This window comes from Argentina silus (assembly GCF_951799395.1).
Source record: "Argentina silus genome assembly, chromosome: 8".
Classification (NCBI taxonomy): Eukaryota; Metazoa; Chordata; class Actinopteri; order Argentiniformes; family Argentinidae; genus Argentina; species Argentina silus.
The window spans coordinates 8,388,750-8,407,003 of record NC_139662.1 but is presented as its reverse complement, the minus strand read 5'-3'; the positions used below and the strand labels follow the sequence as shown (position 1 = coordinate 8,407,003).

General features: G+C 48.4%; 1 protein-coding gene across 1 annotated transcript in view; it reads left to right on the top strand.

The window, feature by feature from the left end:
* plxna2 (plexin A2) overlaps positions 1-11,973 on the top strand; it is a gene marked incomplete at its 5' end in the record, with an annotated part of 56,981 nt that extends 45,008 nt beyond the window's left edge. The window contains 7 exons of the mRNA XM_083676001.1: positions 309-455; positions 3,617-3,716; positions 7,020-7,210; positions 8,060-8,229; positions 8,526-8,738; positions 9,120-9,270; positions 11,833-11,973. Of these exons, the coding sequence (XP_083532127.1) occupies positions 309-455; positions 3,617-3,716; positions 7,020-7,210; positions 8,060-8,229; positions 8,526-8,738; positions 9,120-9,270; positions 11,833-11,928 (1,068 nt within the window). The 3' untranslated portion in view covers positions 11,929-11,973. The remainder of the gene's footprint in view (positions 1-308; positions 456-3,616; positions 3,717-7,019; positions 7,211-8,059; positions 8,230-8,525; positions 8,739-9,119; positions 9,271-11,832) is intronic.
* Between the last annotated feature and the right edge of the window lie 6,281 nt (positions 11,974-18,254).

Here is an 18,254-nt window from a genome sequence, read left to right as displayed (position 1 = left end):
CCACACCTGTTTATTCAATCCACTTTCACTTATTGCCAAACGTTCTGGTAATAATGTTTTGTTTTTTTGTCGCGAATATATATTTTGCTCAGTGACTGACTGTAGAGGTGAAACGGCTGCGGGACACAAATTGACTTTGTATTGCTGCAGAATGGACTAAAGCGTTACTAGAACTTTCCCTCTCTCCCTCCTTCCCTCCCTCCCTCCTTCCCTCCCTCCTCCCTGTGCTGTGACCTTGTATCTCCTGTACTCCTGTACGTGGTGGAGGAACAGATATGACCTCACCAGCAGTGCCACCCTGCTCCCAGCCCCCTGCCCCCTGCCTCTACCCCTCGTCCCCGGTGCCTACCCTCCAGCTCCGGTTTCACACCTCCCAGACTAAGAACCCGCATCGGGACATTTTTGGGGCTATTTCCAAACAGCCCCCAGACACCAGACGGATACGACACCGGCACGTCCGTGTCTCCGCATCAATCTGATGCTCTGTGGCTGTTCCCCTGCCGTAAACTGAACAAACAGAAGCCCACGGCAGGATCCTGAGTTTTCAAATACGCTCCGGAAAGGAGAAAAAAAACAGGGAAATCGAGACAAATATGTTTGGCTCATCCACAGTCGGCAGGGTGGAGACAGTGTACTTCTCCATTGGAAGGCAGACAGTCCTTTATATAACCCAGGACAGTTGGCTAGGAAGCCTCATGGCTGTGTTGCTGTGGATTTCAGCATATTAAGTCATCTTTTCAATACGGATCACCCACAGGGACTCCTCTCTCTCATCATAGGGTCCCAGTACACTAGTTATGGCAATATGTGCTCTTAATCCTAGCTCTGAGTGGCAGCTATATTTAGTCGGATCAAAGAGACGCAACTTTAGATCCTTTCAATGTTATTCATGCAGCTCCACGGACTGCAAACACTGTTGATATCCTTCCCAGAAATGAGTTCTTTTCACAACCTTGACCTCAACACCAGCCCGAAATACCTCCTCTCTGAAAAAAATCGAAACCGACTATTCCAAGCGGACTACAGAAAATTCCGCTTTTACAAAACGTTACGCTGTTTTCAAAATGAAACAAAATATCCTGCTCTTGTTACGCTTTTGGAATGCTCATCATGCTCATCAGTGCTCCCTCAAGCCAAAACACGAGCCAATTACCCAACGACCCAACTAACCAATTACCAGCACCGGTCATGTGACCTCTCACACGGTACTGTATGTATCACCGTGTACCACAGCTTGCCCTAACTGGAGGTTCTAAAGGAAAGCGCTGGCAGCTGGTACTGCGTGTTGTGTGTGGATAAGCGCCAGCTCCATCCCAGAGTCCATCCTGTGATAAGCATCCAAAGCTGGGACTGAGGGGACCGAGGGGACCAGGAGGCCAGGGGGAGCTATAGAGGGGGGATCAGAGATAGAGAGAGAGAGAGAGAGAGAGAGAGACGTGCTCGGCTGTCTGATGGAAGCCCCCCTTATCACAGGCCGAGCTTGGCCCCCTTATCGCACCTGCCCACTATCAGCCGCATGCTGGATTATCCCCTGAAGGACGAATCCAGACGCCTTCAATCATTTACAGTATCGCCAGCCCCCATCTCTACGCATACAGACTCTATTCCATAAAAGAGAGATAGAAGAGAAGAGGAGGGAGATAGAGAGAGAGAGAGAGAGAGAGAGAGGGGGGGGGGAGCCATATCCAGAGCACATGAGAGAGAGACGAAGAGGGAGATAGAAGAGAGTGAGGGAAAGAGAGAGAGAGACAGGAGGGAGAGAGAGAGAGAGCAGAAAGAAACTGTTTAGAGAGAGAGAGTCTATCATGGGAGGAGAAATATGGCCTTCCAAAGGCGTCAGTGCTGTCAGTGCTGGGGGTACAGCCTCAGACGGCGAGGAAAGGTCATGATGGAGAGAGAGAGAGAGGTTTTCAAAATCCAGGGCGGGTCGGTGGGTGGGAAGAGCTTTGTCCATTCCCCTCCAAGAGGACGGGTGGTGCGGTTTTCTGAGAAGACCCTTCCAGTTCCCCCCTCCTCCCTCCTCCACCGCTTGCTAGCCGGCCTTGGCCATTGGCACAGTGCAGATGAGTGTGTGTGTGTGTGTGTGTGTGTGTGGGGGGGGGGGGGGGGGGGGCTTGGTTGTTAGCAGCAGAGTGGTGGCCCACCAGCAGCAGCAGCAGGATTACTGAGGCTACCAGAGAGGACGGAGCTTATTCCTCCTCCTACCGTAGCGAATGATAGGAGGAATTTTCTTTCAATAGAATCTCTGAGATTTTCTTTGAGCCTTCAGTGCCTCCATTCCGCTGGAAGGATGCTCTCTCTCGTAGTGTCCAATTAACCTACCCCCCATGCCCCCCCCCCCCCGTAAAGATGTGAACAAAGGCTGGAAAATATGAAGCGAGCTGGAAAATGTTGCATAGACGCTAACACGACAGATTCCACCAATCGAGGGGCTCGACGATGGTTCGTTGATCAATTGAATGAGGCGTGCCTAGTACTTAGCCTAGCTAGAACAACAATACACACCCCCTGTGGTTTAGTACACTGCCTCGTTAGCCTGTGCTAATGTGGAGACCGCGGAATGCAGGAGTTAGCAGATGCTGATCTGGTCATAGAAGCGGTTCCAGTCATGTAGGCTCGGGCGAAATATGTCTCACATGAGGAGGTGTATTTGATGTGGAGAGGCCAGGCTGAAGCTGTCTGCAGCTTAGATCAATAGGAGACATCAGACAGACCTTAGAGCCCTTTAGAAAGACAGACAGAGAGAGAATGAGGATGAAATGAAGGGGCTCTCTCCTCCACTGTATCCTCCCCTCCGTTGCTGTCTGTTCTTCCCACACCTGTGTCTGTGTGTCTCATCCTCTCTCTCTCTCTTTCTCTCTCTCTCTCTCTCTCTGCATCTTCTGTACCCCTTCTGTACCTATAGTTCTCATCCTCTACCTCCCCCCCCCTCTCTCTCTCTCCCCCCCCCCTCTCTCTCTCTCTTTTTCTCTCTCTCTCTCTCTCTCTCTCTCTCTCTCTCTCTCTCTCTATCTGTCCCAGCTAAAACACCGCTGGGATGATGACAATAAGATGGTGGCTTGTTCCGTTGTGCAGTAGACATGCCGGTGGGATGCCCGTGGCTTTAGTTCCGTCTTTCTACCGGGGCTCCAAGCCTCTTTTTTTTTCTTTTCTTTTTTCTCGAGCTCCTGTTATTTCCCTAACGGTCCACAGGAGTGACGGGAATGACAATGAGCAACATCATCTCCAGCACAGTCATCACAGAAGCATCTCTCTATCTTTCTACAAGAGCCCACTCTCAAGAGGGAGCCTACAGGGCTTTTAGAGCACAAGGATGGAGAGAATGTGACAGTGACAGTGCCAGGGGAGGGGAGGGAGGGAGAGAGAGAGGGAGAGAGGGAGGAGATATGTCAAGTGAAGATGTGTTCATATCTTGTAAAGAGGCAGCGAGTGACAAACCAGGGGTCGCAGGTCTCCACATAGACAATTCAGTACCACCAGTTATCTGTGAGTCGCCGTTCCTACGACCCGCTCCGTTGTGGGTTCGAGATGTTCTGGTCTCGAAGCGTGTTTTTTCTCTTTCTTTTCTTTGATGTTTCTTATTTTTTCGTTGTTGTTGTTGTTGTTGTTGTTGCAGGTGTCAGACCGCTGTGTGGTGGCTTTGGTTCCCAAACAGACGTCTTCGTACAACATCCCTCCTTCAGCCAGCATCTCCCGCACCTCCATCAGTAGATATGGTAAGTACCCTTTAAGTGGACCCCCCTCCATCACCCCGCCCCCCCCCCCCCCCCCCCCCCCCCCGGGAACTGTACAAACAACAGTCAACACACGTACAGGAAAACAACGGCATACTATTAGGATGATGAGGTGAACGCTTAAGAGGTAAATACAATGAAAACAGAGAGTGCGTTGTTAAGTACTGTTTGTGCTAATGGGGTGTGGGCCTGACCTGATGCACATGAAGTGTTGTTGTTGTTTTTTTATGATGCTGTGTTACTGTAGCTGACCTGATTCGCAAACAAAGACCTCGTATAAATTCATATGCAGCGTTGCCTCTAAAAAAGCCACATTTCCCCCCCCTCTCCCTCCTAGCGATGGCCAAATCTCCTCTCCTTTTGCTGCAGAGCCTTTGTTTACAGTCCTCTCTCTCTCTCTCTCTCTCTCTCTCTCTCTCTGACTGTGGGTGTGTGCGCTGCAGTTTACTTTACAGCCCAGACACAGCTCTGGGGGAACTGCAGGGGTGGCAGAAGGATGGAGGGAGAGCGAGAAATGGAGAGATAGAGAGAGAGAGAGAGAGAGGAATAGAGTAGGGCCATTGGGAGGCAGGAAGAGATGTTTGTTTTTTAGGTAAAGTATAATAATGAAGAAGCTAAACTGCCTGGAGCCAGGGTGCAATGGGCCGATACATTCACCAGACATTCACACAAAAACACACACTCGTTCAGACACACACACACACACACACACACACACACACACACACAAATGAGCTCTCTCCTCTGGTGGCACTCCCAGGGTGTGCCACGAGGCATCCCATCTGGTCTTATGCCCGACACGCGCTACGCCGCTAAGTCAAAGGCAACATGTGATTGCAAATGATTCACTGTGAACGATACTTCAGAGTATAAATGATTCACTGTGAACGATACTTCAGAGTATAAATGATTCACTGTGAACGATACTTCAGAGTATAAATGATTCACTGTGAACGATACTTCAGAGTACAAATGATTCACTGTGAACGATAATTCAGAGTACAAATGATTCACTGTGAACGATACTTCAGAGTACAAATGATTCACTGTGAACGATAATTCAGAGTACAAATGATTCACTGTGAACGATACTTCAGAGTACAAATGATTCACTGTGAACGATACTTCAGAGTATAAATGCTTCACTGTGAACGATACTTCAGAGTACAAATGATTCACTGTGAACGATACTTCAGAGTACAAATGATTCACTGTGAACGATACTTCAGAGTATAAATGCTTCACTGTGAACGATACTTCAGAGCACACATGGACCTCCAAACTGAACATTGTCCAATTACCAGGGCCAGGATTGTACACAAACCTCTCACCTTGTTGTTGCCTAGAGACATGGTCAACTGAGCCAGCACCATCGACATACTGTACACCTCCAACCGTTTATTCTTCTCATTGGCTAATAACAAAACCAGTGGATTTCACATTAACCAATCAGACAAACGATGAGGATGTTCTACAGTATGTGTAATGAGGGCCTATGAACTCATAATAATACTATGGAACATCAAAATGGTGATGTTTATGACTTTGGAGAGCACTCAGACTACTCATAAAACACAACAATATTGTGATTGTGTAGAGAGGCTGGGAGATACAGGAAGAACGAGCAAAATAGCAATAAAGCATGTATTACACTGCAATATATTCTAGGAATGTCAATCTTCTAAACTAAACACATTATTATGATTTCCGGGCTGTGTTTTTCATTCAGTGCCTACAGTATTGCAACCAGCGAGCGATGACATGCTCTGAATATGAGTTTTCACAGTTGCGGGGGGCCACTTCAATCTGTTTTATTACAAAGAAGAGTTTTGTTGAATATTTTACCGAACTCATGAAATATCAATGAGGCGGTGAAAGGAGGGCTCTCGTTCCTTTTTCTGTCTGTGTGTCTTGCGTGCGGCGGTGGCGGGTGGCGGGCGGTTGTGCGGCGCATCGAAAGCAGACGCTCCGCTGGCACCACACAGTCCCCCATCAATCATGGGCTGGCGCAGCGGGCGCAGCTGTGCCCAGACCCCCGCTGATTGATTCATATCAATTTAACGTTCGGCACTTAGCATTTCGCCTCAATTTACCCTGCCAGCACCCCCTCCCCCCTCCCCCCACCCCCCCTCCGGCCCGAAATAACCCACAACACAGTCTCCCCACCGTCTGGCACTGTAATGGAGTTGAGGACTAGAGGAGTAATCTCGCCCCCTCCCTGGGTGAGGAGAGGAGGGGGGGAGAGGGCCAAGGAACCAGCAGGGAACCACCACTGGCTTAAAATGGGATTTGAGACCCCAATTCACCTCTCTGTAACTCCCCCCCCTTTCCCATCCCTCCAAGCCCCAGGTCTCCAGTGGCCACCCCGGAGATGCTGGTCTTTTGAAAATCCCACTTAGAGGCCGTAAGTCGCTGTAGCTATGTGAGGCTTTGTTGTCCCGACTGGCCTTTGAAGCCAGGTGAGAGAGATCCACACTGATCCTCGCTCCCACAGGGGGCTCCCACGGGGGCTCTCACAGGGGCTCCCGCTCAGCCACCGGGAAGACAGAAACCCTCATTAGGAAGACGGAAGACGAGCAAGCGGCCATTCCTTAGCGTCAAAGGAATGGAAAGGGAAAAAGGAGATGGGAATAGCGTGGGGGGTGGGAGGAGGGGAGGAGGGGAAGAGGTGGGAGAGAGGAAGGCTGTAGTGCTTCACTTATTAAGAGATCGTTTGATGCATTGATTAGGACTGTGTCAAGGGACGCTTTCAATATGGCGTCGGCACAACGCATCCAGGGAAAGAGACAATTATGAACGTTTTAAAGAGGAGCCACGGAGGGAGAGCCACATCTCATTCAGAGTCAGGGATGGTACAGTATGAGGAGAGAGAGAGAGAGAGAGAGAGAGGTCCTGGCAGCCTCTCCCTCCACCACTCGCTGGACTTAATGAAATATTAGAGAGGTGTAGCGCTCTTTTCATCCATCTTGTGAGGGGGAACTCCTGCGCTCCAGAGGGGCCCACACGTATCGATGGGACGGCAGAGCCTTTATTCCCCTTCAGCGCCGCGCTCTAATATGAAATTATCCAGCTCTGCAATTTCCTTTGCAGTGGGGTTTAGAGGAACAAGAGCTCAGGGGTTTCAGCTTTGTAATGAGCTTCAGAAGAGAAAAGTTAGAGTGAGAGAGAGAGAGTGTGTGTGTGTGTGTGTGTGTGTGTATGTGGCTTGCTGACCAAATCTCTCTCTCTCCCTCTCTCCCTCCCTCCCTCCCTTTCTCCCTCCTCCTTCCCTCTCTCCCTCTGCAGACTCTTCCTTCCGGTACACAGGTAGTCCGGACAGCCTGCGCTCCCGTGCCCCCATGATAACCCCTGACCTGGAGAGCGGGGTCAAGGTGTGGCACCTGGTCAAGAACCACGAGCACGGTGACCAGAAGGAGGGCGACCGTGGCAGCAAGATGGTGTCTGAGATCTACCTGACCAGGCTGCTCGCTACCAAGGTACTGCAACACACACTCTCTCTCTCCAACTCCTCCATACCCTATACCTATACCTACTCCTCCATACCCTATACCTATACCTACTCCTCCATACCCTATACCTATACCTACTCCTCCATACCCTATACCTATACCTACTCCTCCATACCCTATACCTATACCTACTCCTCCATACCCTATACCTATACCTACTCCTCCATACCCTATACCTATACCAACTCCTCCATACCCTATACCTATACCTACTCCTCCATACCCTATACCTATACCTACTCCTCCATACCCTATACCTATACCTACTCCTCCATACCCTATACCTATACCTACTCCTCCATACCCTATACCTATACCAACTCCTCCATACCCTATACCTATACCAACTCCTCCATACCCTATACCTATACCTACTCCACCATACCCTATACCTATACCTACTCCTCCATACCCTATACCTATACCTACTCCTCCATACCCTATACCTATACCAACTCCTCCATACCTTGTACCTATACCTACTCCTCCATACCCTATACCTCCCGAAGCACGGAAATATGTGTTTTGAAATATACATCCAGAGGAAAACAGTCAGATTACTCAGTCGCGTCGGTTTGGTTTACAATCCGCAAGAAACTTGGATATTCGTTCCTTTAGTATCTGCCTAGGGTATGATCAGAGTGTGTTGTATCCTGGTGCGTGCGTGTGTGAGTGCGTGCGTGCGTGAGTGCATGTGTGTGTTGTGAAGTTGTTTGTTTTTTTTCTTCTGTCTGACCTGGTGCGTGTGTGTGTGTGTGTGTGTGTGTGTGTGTGTGTGTGTGTGTGTGTGTGTGTGTGTGTGTCGTCCCATCCCAGGGTACGCTACAGAAGTTTGTGGACGACCTGTTCGAGACGCTGTTCAGCACGGTCCACCGGGGGAGCGCCCTTCCCCTCGCCATCAAGTACATGTTCGACTTCCTGGACGAGCAGGCGGACAAGCACCACATCCACGACACGGACGTGCGCCACACGTGGAAGAGCAACTGGTGAGGAACAGAGTCTCACAGTCCTCACAGAGACTGGGGAGGAGGGGGGGGGTAATAAAACAATGGAACCAAATCAAGTCACGACTCACAAGCTCACCAGAATGGACCATGCAGGATTCTGTGTTACTGCCAGAGCTTATGGGCCTCACAAGCTCCTCTCATCCCTGTAAAGCCCTCTCATCCCTGGGTTTGTGGCCCCTCAGTGAGAGTGGATAGTGACTCATGTTGTCATCTCATCTCATCACTCTCTCTCTCTCTCCCTCTCTCTCTCTCTTTCTCTCTCTCTCCCCCCCTAGCCTCCCACTGCGTTTCTGGGTGAACGTGATCAAGAACCCCCAGTTTGTGTTCGACATCCACAAGAGCAGCATCACAGACGCCTGTCTGTCCGTGGTGGCCCAGACCTTCATGGACTCCTGCTCCACCTCGGAGCACCGCCTGGGCAAAGACTCGCCCTCCAACAAGCTGCTCTACGCGAAAGACATCCCCAACTACAAGAGCTGGGTAGAGAGGTGAGACACGAAAACAAAAACACAACACAAATAAAGTTTGGGATATTGAATAAAAGTCTAGCCGAGGACAACAAGAAATGAAGATTACTGTACAATTCCGCCACACTCTTGTCCCTTGCCCAACCCCAAAACCTCAACAACGGAAACCCGAGAAGAGGGTTAGAAGAAGAAGGTTCCTGTTACAAGAACCAAAGTCATGTCCGTCTTGAGTGTTGATGCTTTGATTCTGGGAGTAATTCATGTCCAGTGTTTTGAGTATACAATACCTAGTGTAAGTCGTTGTGTAGTGCACTCGTAAAAAGAATAGGAGTGTGTACTAGAGCCTACCGGCTCCGTGGGTTGAGGCTCTACGTGTACTTGAGACTGAGTGTCGCCCCCCAGGTACTACGCTGATATCAACCGGCTGCCAGCGATCAGCGACCAGGACATGAACGCGTACCTGGCTGAACAGGCCCGGCTCCACGTCACCGAGTTCAACATGCTGAGCGCTCTTAATGAGATCTACTCTTACGTCAGCAAGTACAGCGAAGAGGTGGGTACTCCCATACACACACACACACACACACACACACACACACACACACACACACACACATACCCGCGACACAGTAACTCACTAATTCTTCTCTCTAAGTCTTCGCTTCCAAAGTTCTTCCCTTCGTTATCAGTCCACTTCTCCTACAGAGGTCATCCACTTCATAATTCATGAAAAAAAAAAAAACTGCGTTTCCTGACCTCATTCGGTTTCTTCCCCGAGCTTCCCTCGGCCCCCCCGTTAAGCAGGCGAAGTGCCCTACGGGGACCGTCAGACTGCTAGCAGGCGTAGGTATAGTAGCAGCCTAGGTGGAGGACAGACAGAAACAGGCGCCTGTACAAGCTCTCAGCATGCTAGTCAATCCCCTGAGCAGGGCCAGGGGAACGCAGCCCGGGTGTTCTCTCTCTGTAGCCCTCATGAGCTGAATCACAGGCAGGGGCCGTGTTGTTAAATCACTGGTAGTAGAGGGAAGAGAGAGAGGGGGTGGGGAGGGGGAGTGGGGGTGGAGAGAGAGAGAGAGATAGAGAGAGAGGTCTGTATTATGGAGACATTCTGCCTGTAATGTCAGCTCCTCCTTCGGGAGCCACTAGTCTGACCTTTTATATTTGACTACATTCAGCCCATTCAGAGGAAGCTGGAGCTAGCTCTCTCTCTCTCTCTCTCTCTCTCTCTCTCTCTCTCTCTCTCTCTCTCTCTCTCTCTCTCTCTCTCTCTCCCTCTCTCTCTCTCTCTTTCATTTTCCCCCCACGCTCTACGCCGCCTGCAGCTCCCCTCTCTTTCTACCTCTCAGACCGACTCCTTTACTCCCACACACTCCATCTCTCACTTTCTTCTCACTTTAGTCTCTTCTCTCATCTCTCACTCCACTCCCCCCACCTCCTCTTTAGCTCACAATCTCTCTCTCTCTCCCTCTCTGACACACACACACACACACACACACACACACACACACACAGACGCACACAGACACACACACACAGACGCACACAGATGCACACACACGCATAGACAGACACGCACACACACACACACACACACACACACACACACCTCCCCCTTGTTTCTCCTCCTTCCCTCTCCTCCTCCTCTCCCTGAGTACAGTGCTTAAGCCTTTATCTCTCCGTGCTCGAAGCTTGTTTGTTCATGCGCAGCCCCTTCACAAGGGCCCGTGCGGCAGGCTAACCGGGCTAGCGCAGTGCTTAAACGGATTTGGGGGAAATGGCAGAATGCAGTGGAGCCGCCCCGCACCTGCAATACAGCACTGCAGATTAATAATGGATTGCTATCGGAGGAGGAGGAGAGGCTCGGGGAGTTTGGCGCTGCCAGCCTCTAAGAGCACTTAAGCAGATGAGAGGGAGATGGCAGGCTGGAGGGCGGACAGGCGGGCAAGGCGGGCAGAGCAGTCGGCACCGGGACACGCTGCCAACAGACCTTCGCGACACTGCACTACACCGCAAAAAGAGCTGCTTCTCCACTCACGTTCACACAACAATGGTTTTAGAGCAACGCACAACAGTGGTGTTAGCACCGTTCCTCACACAACGGTTGTAGGAAATGTGACATTCCGACATGAACCATTCCTAGGACCTTGATAAACTCGTCGGATTAGAATTCTATTTCCATGGATATATAAACCCCTTTATAAACCAACGACTATCGTATCTACAGATACTCTAGCAGCCTTTGAGGATGGCCTTTGTCCAACGAGCCACTGTTACGGATAAGGGAAAATCAAGCACACACACACGAGCACACACACACACACACACACGCGCACGCACATACACAGAGCCCATCTGTCCTCCCAGAGAGCAGGGGAGAGAGACAGGAAAGAGTGATCCATTAGTGATGACTCATGCCGCCATTGATCCGTGACCGGGTGAAGAGCCTTCCTATTGACTCTGTGTGGCCGTGCCGTGGCCCATATGGATCTTATTTTTCGCTATTCTGTTTTTTCACCACCCCTCTGTTTGATATTCACATGAAAAAAAAAAGAAAAAGCACCACCGCCGTCGTGTGTGTGTGTGTGTGTGTGTGTGTGCGTGCGTTCAGTACGAGCGGCGGTGTCACCCTGACATATACTCAGCCTGACACTGCAGACAGCAAGACGAGAGCGGGGGGGGAGGGGGGGGAAGGAGACCCTGTCTGCCTCCTCTTTGAACAATACTTGACAAATGCCACATTTACAGAGGGGAGGGGAGAAAGGGGAGGGGAGAAAGGGGGGGGGGGGGAACAAGATGAAACAGGGAAAGTGCATTTCGCAAGTTTTGATTCCTTGATTTTGTGCCACTCTCTCGACGACAGAGACAGTCATGTCTTCCCTTTAATGTTGTGTATTCATACAACAACAACAAAAAACCTGGACCTTTAACATACTGTGATGGCTAATGTCATCCCTTATCATTGAGTTAACAATGGCTGTGGATGCTGGCTCTATTTCAGAGAAAGACTTGAGCGTTTCATCGTCGCGTCGTACGCATTCTCTGTCTTTTTCCTGGGTTTGGAGTGAGACTTAACTAACGCTGTTGTCCTCGCTCTCCTCCCCCCCCCCCCCCCCAGATCATAGCTGCCCTGGAGCAGGACGACCAGGCCAAGAAGCAGAAGCTGGCCTACAAGGTGGAGCAGCTGATCTCAGCCATGTCCTTGGAGAGCTGAGACGGACAGCCAGAAGACCATCTGGGACAGGACAAGGCCGGTGGCGATGTCCATCACATCAGCCACGCCCCCCACCCAACAAGTCCCCGCCGCTCACCGTTGGGGACGGAAAACACCACAGACCTGGGACTTCTTCTTCTTATCCACAAACAAACAAACAAACAAACAAATGAAACAACCAGTTTTGTTTTTCTTATTTTCTCTCACGCCGTGCTGCCGGTGTCTCTCAGAGAGACTCTCTCCGTTGAGGACCAGTGACAGTGACAGAGGCTCTGGAGACATAAGGATGACACACCTGCTGAGGCAACATGGTATCGTTTTTTTTTTTTTTTTTCAAAGGACACGTTTTTTGGTTTGACTGGAAGATGTGTGTGCGTGCGTGTGCGTGTGTGTGTGTATAGTACTGACGAAGGACGTTGGGGAGACAGAAGGAGCATATGGGAGATGTTAAGAGACAGATACACTCCCTGCTCTGCTGGAAACACACATCAGAGAGAGAGAGAGAGAAAGAGAGAGAAAGAGGGAATATGTGTGAAAGAGACAAAGAGAGAGAAGGGAGTAAAAAATTCTTCTCATGTTTGATTCCAGAGATATTGTCGCAGAGTTTGCTTCCAAATTTTATTTTTGTATGTGTACATTTTAATCTTATCAGTTGCAGTTGAAAACGTTTGCCTCATGTCACATGAACGCTGTATAAAGGCATCCATCAGTTGTGTATAACACGCCATCGTGTTGGCGTGGCGATAAAACAGACATGGCGGCTCATGTCTACTCCAGCTCTCTGCTCCTCCTCAGACATGACCAATGCGCCACAGAATGATATTCTAGATTATATGGACAAAAAAAAAAAAAAACAGTTCTTTATTACCCATCAACAGTGTACAGGAAAACACCGAAATACATCCTCATTATTGTCTTGACTGAGAGCCAATGGAACTCCACCGTCCCGATGAAGGGGGTGGGGTGGGGGGGGGGGGGTGGGGGGGGTTCAACCAGCATGCTTGTGGGTACTCTAAACCCTGGACCCTGTGTTTGAAGAGGAGCTATGCGTGGGGGCGACAGTGTGTTTAGAGGAAAAAGGACTACAACAACCAGCACCACAACGGTGTACTGTAACTCCAAGACTCTCCTCAGCAGTAGTCTCGTTCCCAGACCCTTCCGCCCCAGCCTGGGGACGAGGTTACCTCAGCAGTAACGTCATCTGTGTGTGTGTGTGTGTGTGTGTTCTGTTTGATACATGTCGATGTACAGTACAGTATGTGAATGTACAAATGCAGATGTGTTTTTCTTTCTTTTTCTTCTTTTTTTTTTTCTTTTTTCTTTTCTTCAACATGAAAGGAGTCAGTTGAACTGAGTTCCCTGGTGAGGTTAATGGCCAAGTGAACATGTCTATTCATCCCTCCGTCCAAGGCCCCCCCCCCCCCCCCATTATTTAACCTGTTTACCAGATCATTCTCTACTATAAGAGGGTGTGTGTACTGTACCGTCTGTATGGTAGCCGTGACTACGCTGCTCCTACGTACAACTACCAGTTACTGGAGAATAGAGTAGAGTCCTGCCAAGCTAAGGACTGAGGCCACTGGCAGTAGTGAAAAAAGCACTCCATTATATAACCACTGTTTGTATCGCTTTGGGGATTTGATCCAAAAATATGTATGTGTAACTTGCATGCATCGTATCACGTCAGAAGTGTTTTCTCAAAAAGGTCCATCTTTGTTTTTTGTTTTTTTTGTTTTTTTTCAAGTGCCAACGGGATCACGCTGGCTAGCTGCGGATGGGCTAAGACGCTAGCTGACATTAGTTTCCTTACCCAAAACTACCAACCGACAATGTCTTCACAGACTATGGAAGCCTGTATGGGTCTAGTTTGAAAGAAAAAATGAAAGAAAAAAAAAAAAAAGTGCCAAAAGATTCACTAGTGTGTCAAAATCGGTTAACGCTTTACAGAGGGGGAGAGAAAAAGCCCTCAGGCTGAAGACGTGAGTCTGTAGAGAGGTCGCTCACGTCACTGGAAAAGCCGAGACGCGAGCTTAACTCCTGAACAGGCAGGTACGAAAGGAAGGTAAGCAGGCTCGGGAGACAGTTATGTCAAATCGTTAAGAGTTTCTGTTTTCTTTTGGCAAGGAAAATCATCAGTCAGCATGGACAAAAAGAGGACGTTGATGTGAAACGTAATGCATGTCGCCAGGCCAGATTAGGGCCTGGGTAATATCCTCCTGACCAAACTCAACACATTCATCACAGTCTAAAAGGCTCACTTCCGATGAGAGATATGTAAGAGGAAACCTGACTTAATAGCTGGATAACCAGACCACATACTGTAGATCACGTCTGCTTTGGTTGGTGACCACTCTTCTGTTTTCTCCAGAATTCTATGTTTTTGTTTTCTCATTGTTTACATCAAGTACTTGAAAATAGGTAGTATTCAAGGTGTACAGTATAAAGGGATTGTTGATGGAGAGAGCATGACACCCATCGTGGATGACACGGTGCTTCTTTTTCTCTGTGGCCTTAGAACACCAACTAACTGCTCCTGATCCTCATATCCGACACCCCGTTGACATCATTAAGGGGAAGTGGACACTGTCCCTTTGATAAGGCGCCCGGCCTGCCGTGCTGGAAAGAACCGACTGAGTTTGATGGAAATGAAAGAGAAGGTGAAGAAGGGATGGCCTTATACAGCCCAGGCAGCGCTTCATTCGTCTAGCCTGTGCTGTTTGAAAAGGGGTAAAGAAATGAGAGAGAGAGAGAGAGAGAGGGAGAGGGAGAGGGAGAAGGAAACCCATCTAGTTTCCTGCTCAGGCTTTGAAGCAGCCCTTTGATCTCAGCTAGTTGTGTGCACAGTGTGATCAGGAGATAGAAGAGAAGAAAAAAAAAAAAGATACCCACATCAAAAAAAAAAAAAAGACAAAGAGAAATGCAGGGAGGACCAGATGATTGACATGGTATTAATGTGTCCAACCAGGAGCGGGAAGGGGCAGAGGAAGGTGGGTGGTTGGGTGGGTGGCTGGCTGGCTGGCTGGCTGTTGGCCCCAACTGGTAAGCATTGCAGTAACCACTCCTGCCCCTTATCAACATCTTTAGGTACACTCTCAATACACACACACACACACACACACACACACACACACACACACACGCACACACACACACACACACACACACACACACACACACACATATATATAAAGCTTCCTCCTTTGGACAAATGTGTCTTCCCTTCTTCAACAAAGAGAACCATGTCCTCCTCATACCTCATAATAGCTTATCTTATCTGTTCTGGTGCTTATCATTTTTCAGGACCTAATGCCTTTTTTATTATTCCCAGGGGTGAAACCTCAGCGTATTTCAGATTATTTTTGCGTCCGTAGGTGTTCCACTATGCTCTCCATTAACATCAACTGAGAATAAAAGAGGAAAATAGTTTAGCTGAAACGAAGGGATTGGTTTTTCTTTCTTGAGGGGCCGTTCTTCTCTCACGCTCCTGTTTTGATTTGTCTTATTTAAAGTTCTCGCATGACCATTGTTCACTTGTCTTCAGGCCTGCATTCCACGAGAGCAGAATCTCTGTTCTCTCCCGTTCGGCCACTATTCTCCATCCATATGTCTATAATAACAGCAGAGCGCCCCGTTTTATGAATGAGATTTGAATGGCTAGAAAGTGGCTCGATTTCATGCTGAACACTTTCTTTTGTATGTCTTGGGAGACCAGGAGAGTCATTGAATGCGAAATGAAAATTCAGATTATGTTTGCCGTTCTGCAGCGCAGAATTTGATTTCACAGCCGGTTGTCTGAGACGTGTAAGTTGCAGTAATTCCCATTTTGCGATACAGATTATTAGACACAACCTCGTTTGATTTCTACTCGAGCTGGAACCCTGATTGAAGATGTTCTCTGCACTTTTCTGCTCCTGGCTAACATCCTTGCTGTAGGTGGTGTCGTCAGGTTGTGTTTCATTCATTATCCGAAACAACACACTTATTCATGTTTTTCTCATGTCGTCAGCTGGAGGAAATTCCAAACCAGATAACAATTATTCTCAAGTCAAAATATCACTAATACGATGAGTATCCTTCAGTTTTCAACACAACACATTGTAGACAACCCTTTGTAGACACTGGAGTTCTGTAATATAGTAAATACAAATAATGATGATGATGATTGATGATGATGATAATAATAATAATAATGGCTGTCTGTTCTTGTTGTTTTATAAAAGTGTTGTGAAAATTGTAAGAAAGTTAAAGTATTTAAAGAAGTTGTTCTTGTTTTTTTATTTGCTTTGGTTTTTTGTTATGATAATATATTATTGTGTACCTATTGTAAATATGAAGCACACCTATTTTGCAAGCCAAGGATTCACTTTGTACTGTTGTTATATATAAATAAACTTTGCTGGTTAAAAAACGCATAGAGCTGAAATATGCTGTTGTGTCTTATTGGTGTTTGAAAGAAACCAAAGGTTTTATGTGGATCGGACTGTGAGACTAGCGGACCATGCTTACCAACCTGACCCAGAGAGAGGTAGTCAGAGGTTAAAGGGCGGTGATCCAATGCCCATGACTATTTTTGTTGATCAAAAACGTGGGTGGTTCCTGACCACTCCATGAATACAAGATTCACCATCTCTGAGGTAAATTCCTGTGATAGCTAGCCTAGCCAATCGATGCCCTTACCCCAGGCTACCTGGCCCAGCCTCAGCCTCAGCCTCAGCCTCAGCCTCAGCCTCAGGGACCTAACGGATGGCTCGTTCATCCCACCTCGCCCTGGGTTAATCCTGGAATGCAATTTAAACCCTGCCATCAATGAACAATCACACTCAGGCTAGCCTCTAACAAGATAACCTGTGGCTCTAATATGGTGGAAGTGCAGCCGTTTGTCTTGATGCAGAGCCATTAGCCCAGGCTAGGCTACAGTACACACTCCTCCACACACCACCACTACTGGGGCTGGAATCACATTAAGATGGTAATAGAGGAGAGAGTCAGTGTATTTGGTTGATGGAATGGTCCTGGGGGGGTAGTCATAACAACAGGGCCAGTGGAAGGCTGAGGTTCACTACAGTATCTGTTTAGCTCTTCACCAATATCAGCGTCTGAAAGACTTGGTGGGCTCTAATATCAAGCATTCCAACAATGTCATTACCAGAGTAAATACACAGTTACATGTATTAGAGCAACTTAGTGCTCTTGGTGGTTGTGTTTGGTTGTTACTGTCGTAGACTCATAAACCACCTCAATGTGGCACGTTTGATTGGGTCACTCCAGTCTACATAGTTAGAAGTCAGTGTCCAGCTAGCGACTTCATTAGCAGGCTAGTCAGGAGCTACTACAGTATAACCCAGAACATGCAGGCCTGTGGATTCTCATCAATCTTTAAAGCAGGCTGGATGGTGATGGCAAGCTATGAATATTTGACCAAATTCTCTGTGCAGATATCTGCAGATCGGTGGACCCCTGACAGGTTCTGGGTTCTGTTGCATGCTGGTCATTATTAAAACGCCATTAGGGAAACCGATTCAGTTGTATGACGGTCATTATTACACAATCATTAGGGAGCCATGGCGAGGTGGAGGAGACGAGCACAAAGATCTCAAAGATCACAACTGCTCATGGTTTGCCGAGGCATTTCATTCTGCCGAGGAAATAATATCTGAGTGAGTTGAAAAAAAGACTCTGTCTCTGTTAAGCCTGTTGATAACATCCATTGCATATTGTGTGATTTTCCCTGTGGTTCTGGTTGCTGTGTTGTCTTCACACCCTGCATACCAACTGACTCCCGTTTAGAGGAAGCCCTGGGGTAGTCGCTCACAAATATAGATACTGTTTGGATCAAGGTAATTGCTTTGGCTTTCTAAGCCCAGTCTTGTCTGATGAGGTTTTGTGGGGACGATGAGCCTCAGTCTACACCCAACCCTGCTGATTTTCAGTGGGGTCAACACTTATAGGCCAGTACAGTGGGAACCAGAAATACTGTAGATGGTCTTCTCTCCTCAGGGGAAGCCAGATGTATAATAGTAGAGTACTGTAAGTAAGCCCAGTCCAATGAGGCAGAGAGGTACTGTTTGTGTGTGTCTGTAGTTGAGTTTAGATTTACCCAGTGTTACCGAGACATACAATACTGACATACAGTACAGTATTTGGTACAGTGTTGGCCACCCATGTTCGTCCTCAGTGTGACGTACAATTCAGTATAAACCTATCCAAAAGGGTACCCCAGACATATTGTATATGGTACAGTGGGGCCCACCCCAACGGCCACCCCTGTTCCTGTATTTACTCCAGGGGGAGGCCTAATCCCCGCAGCGAAGTAATCCTGTACTGCT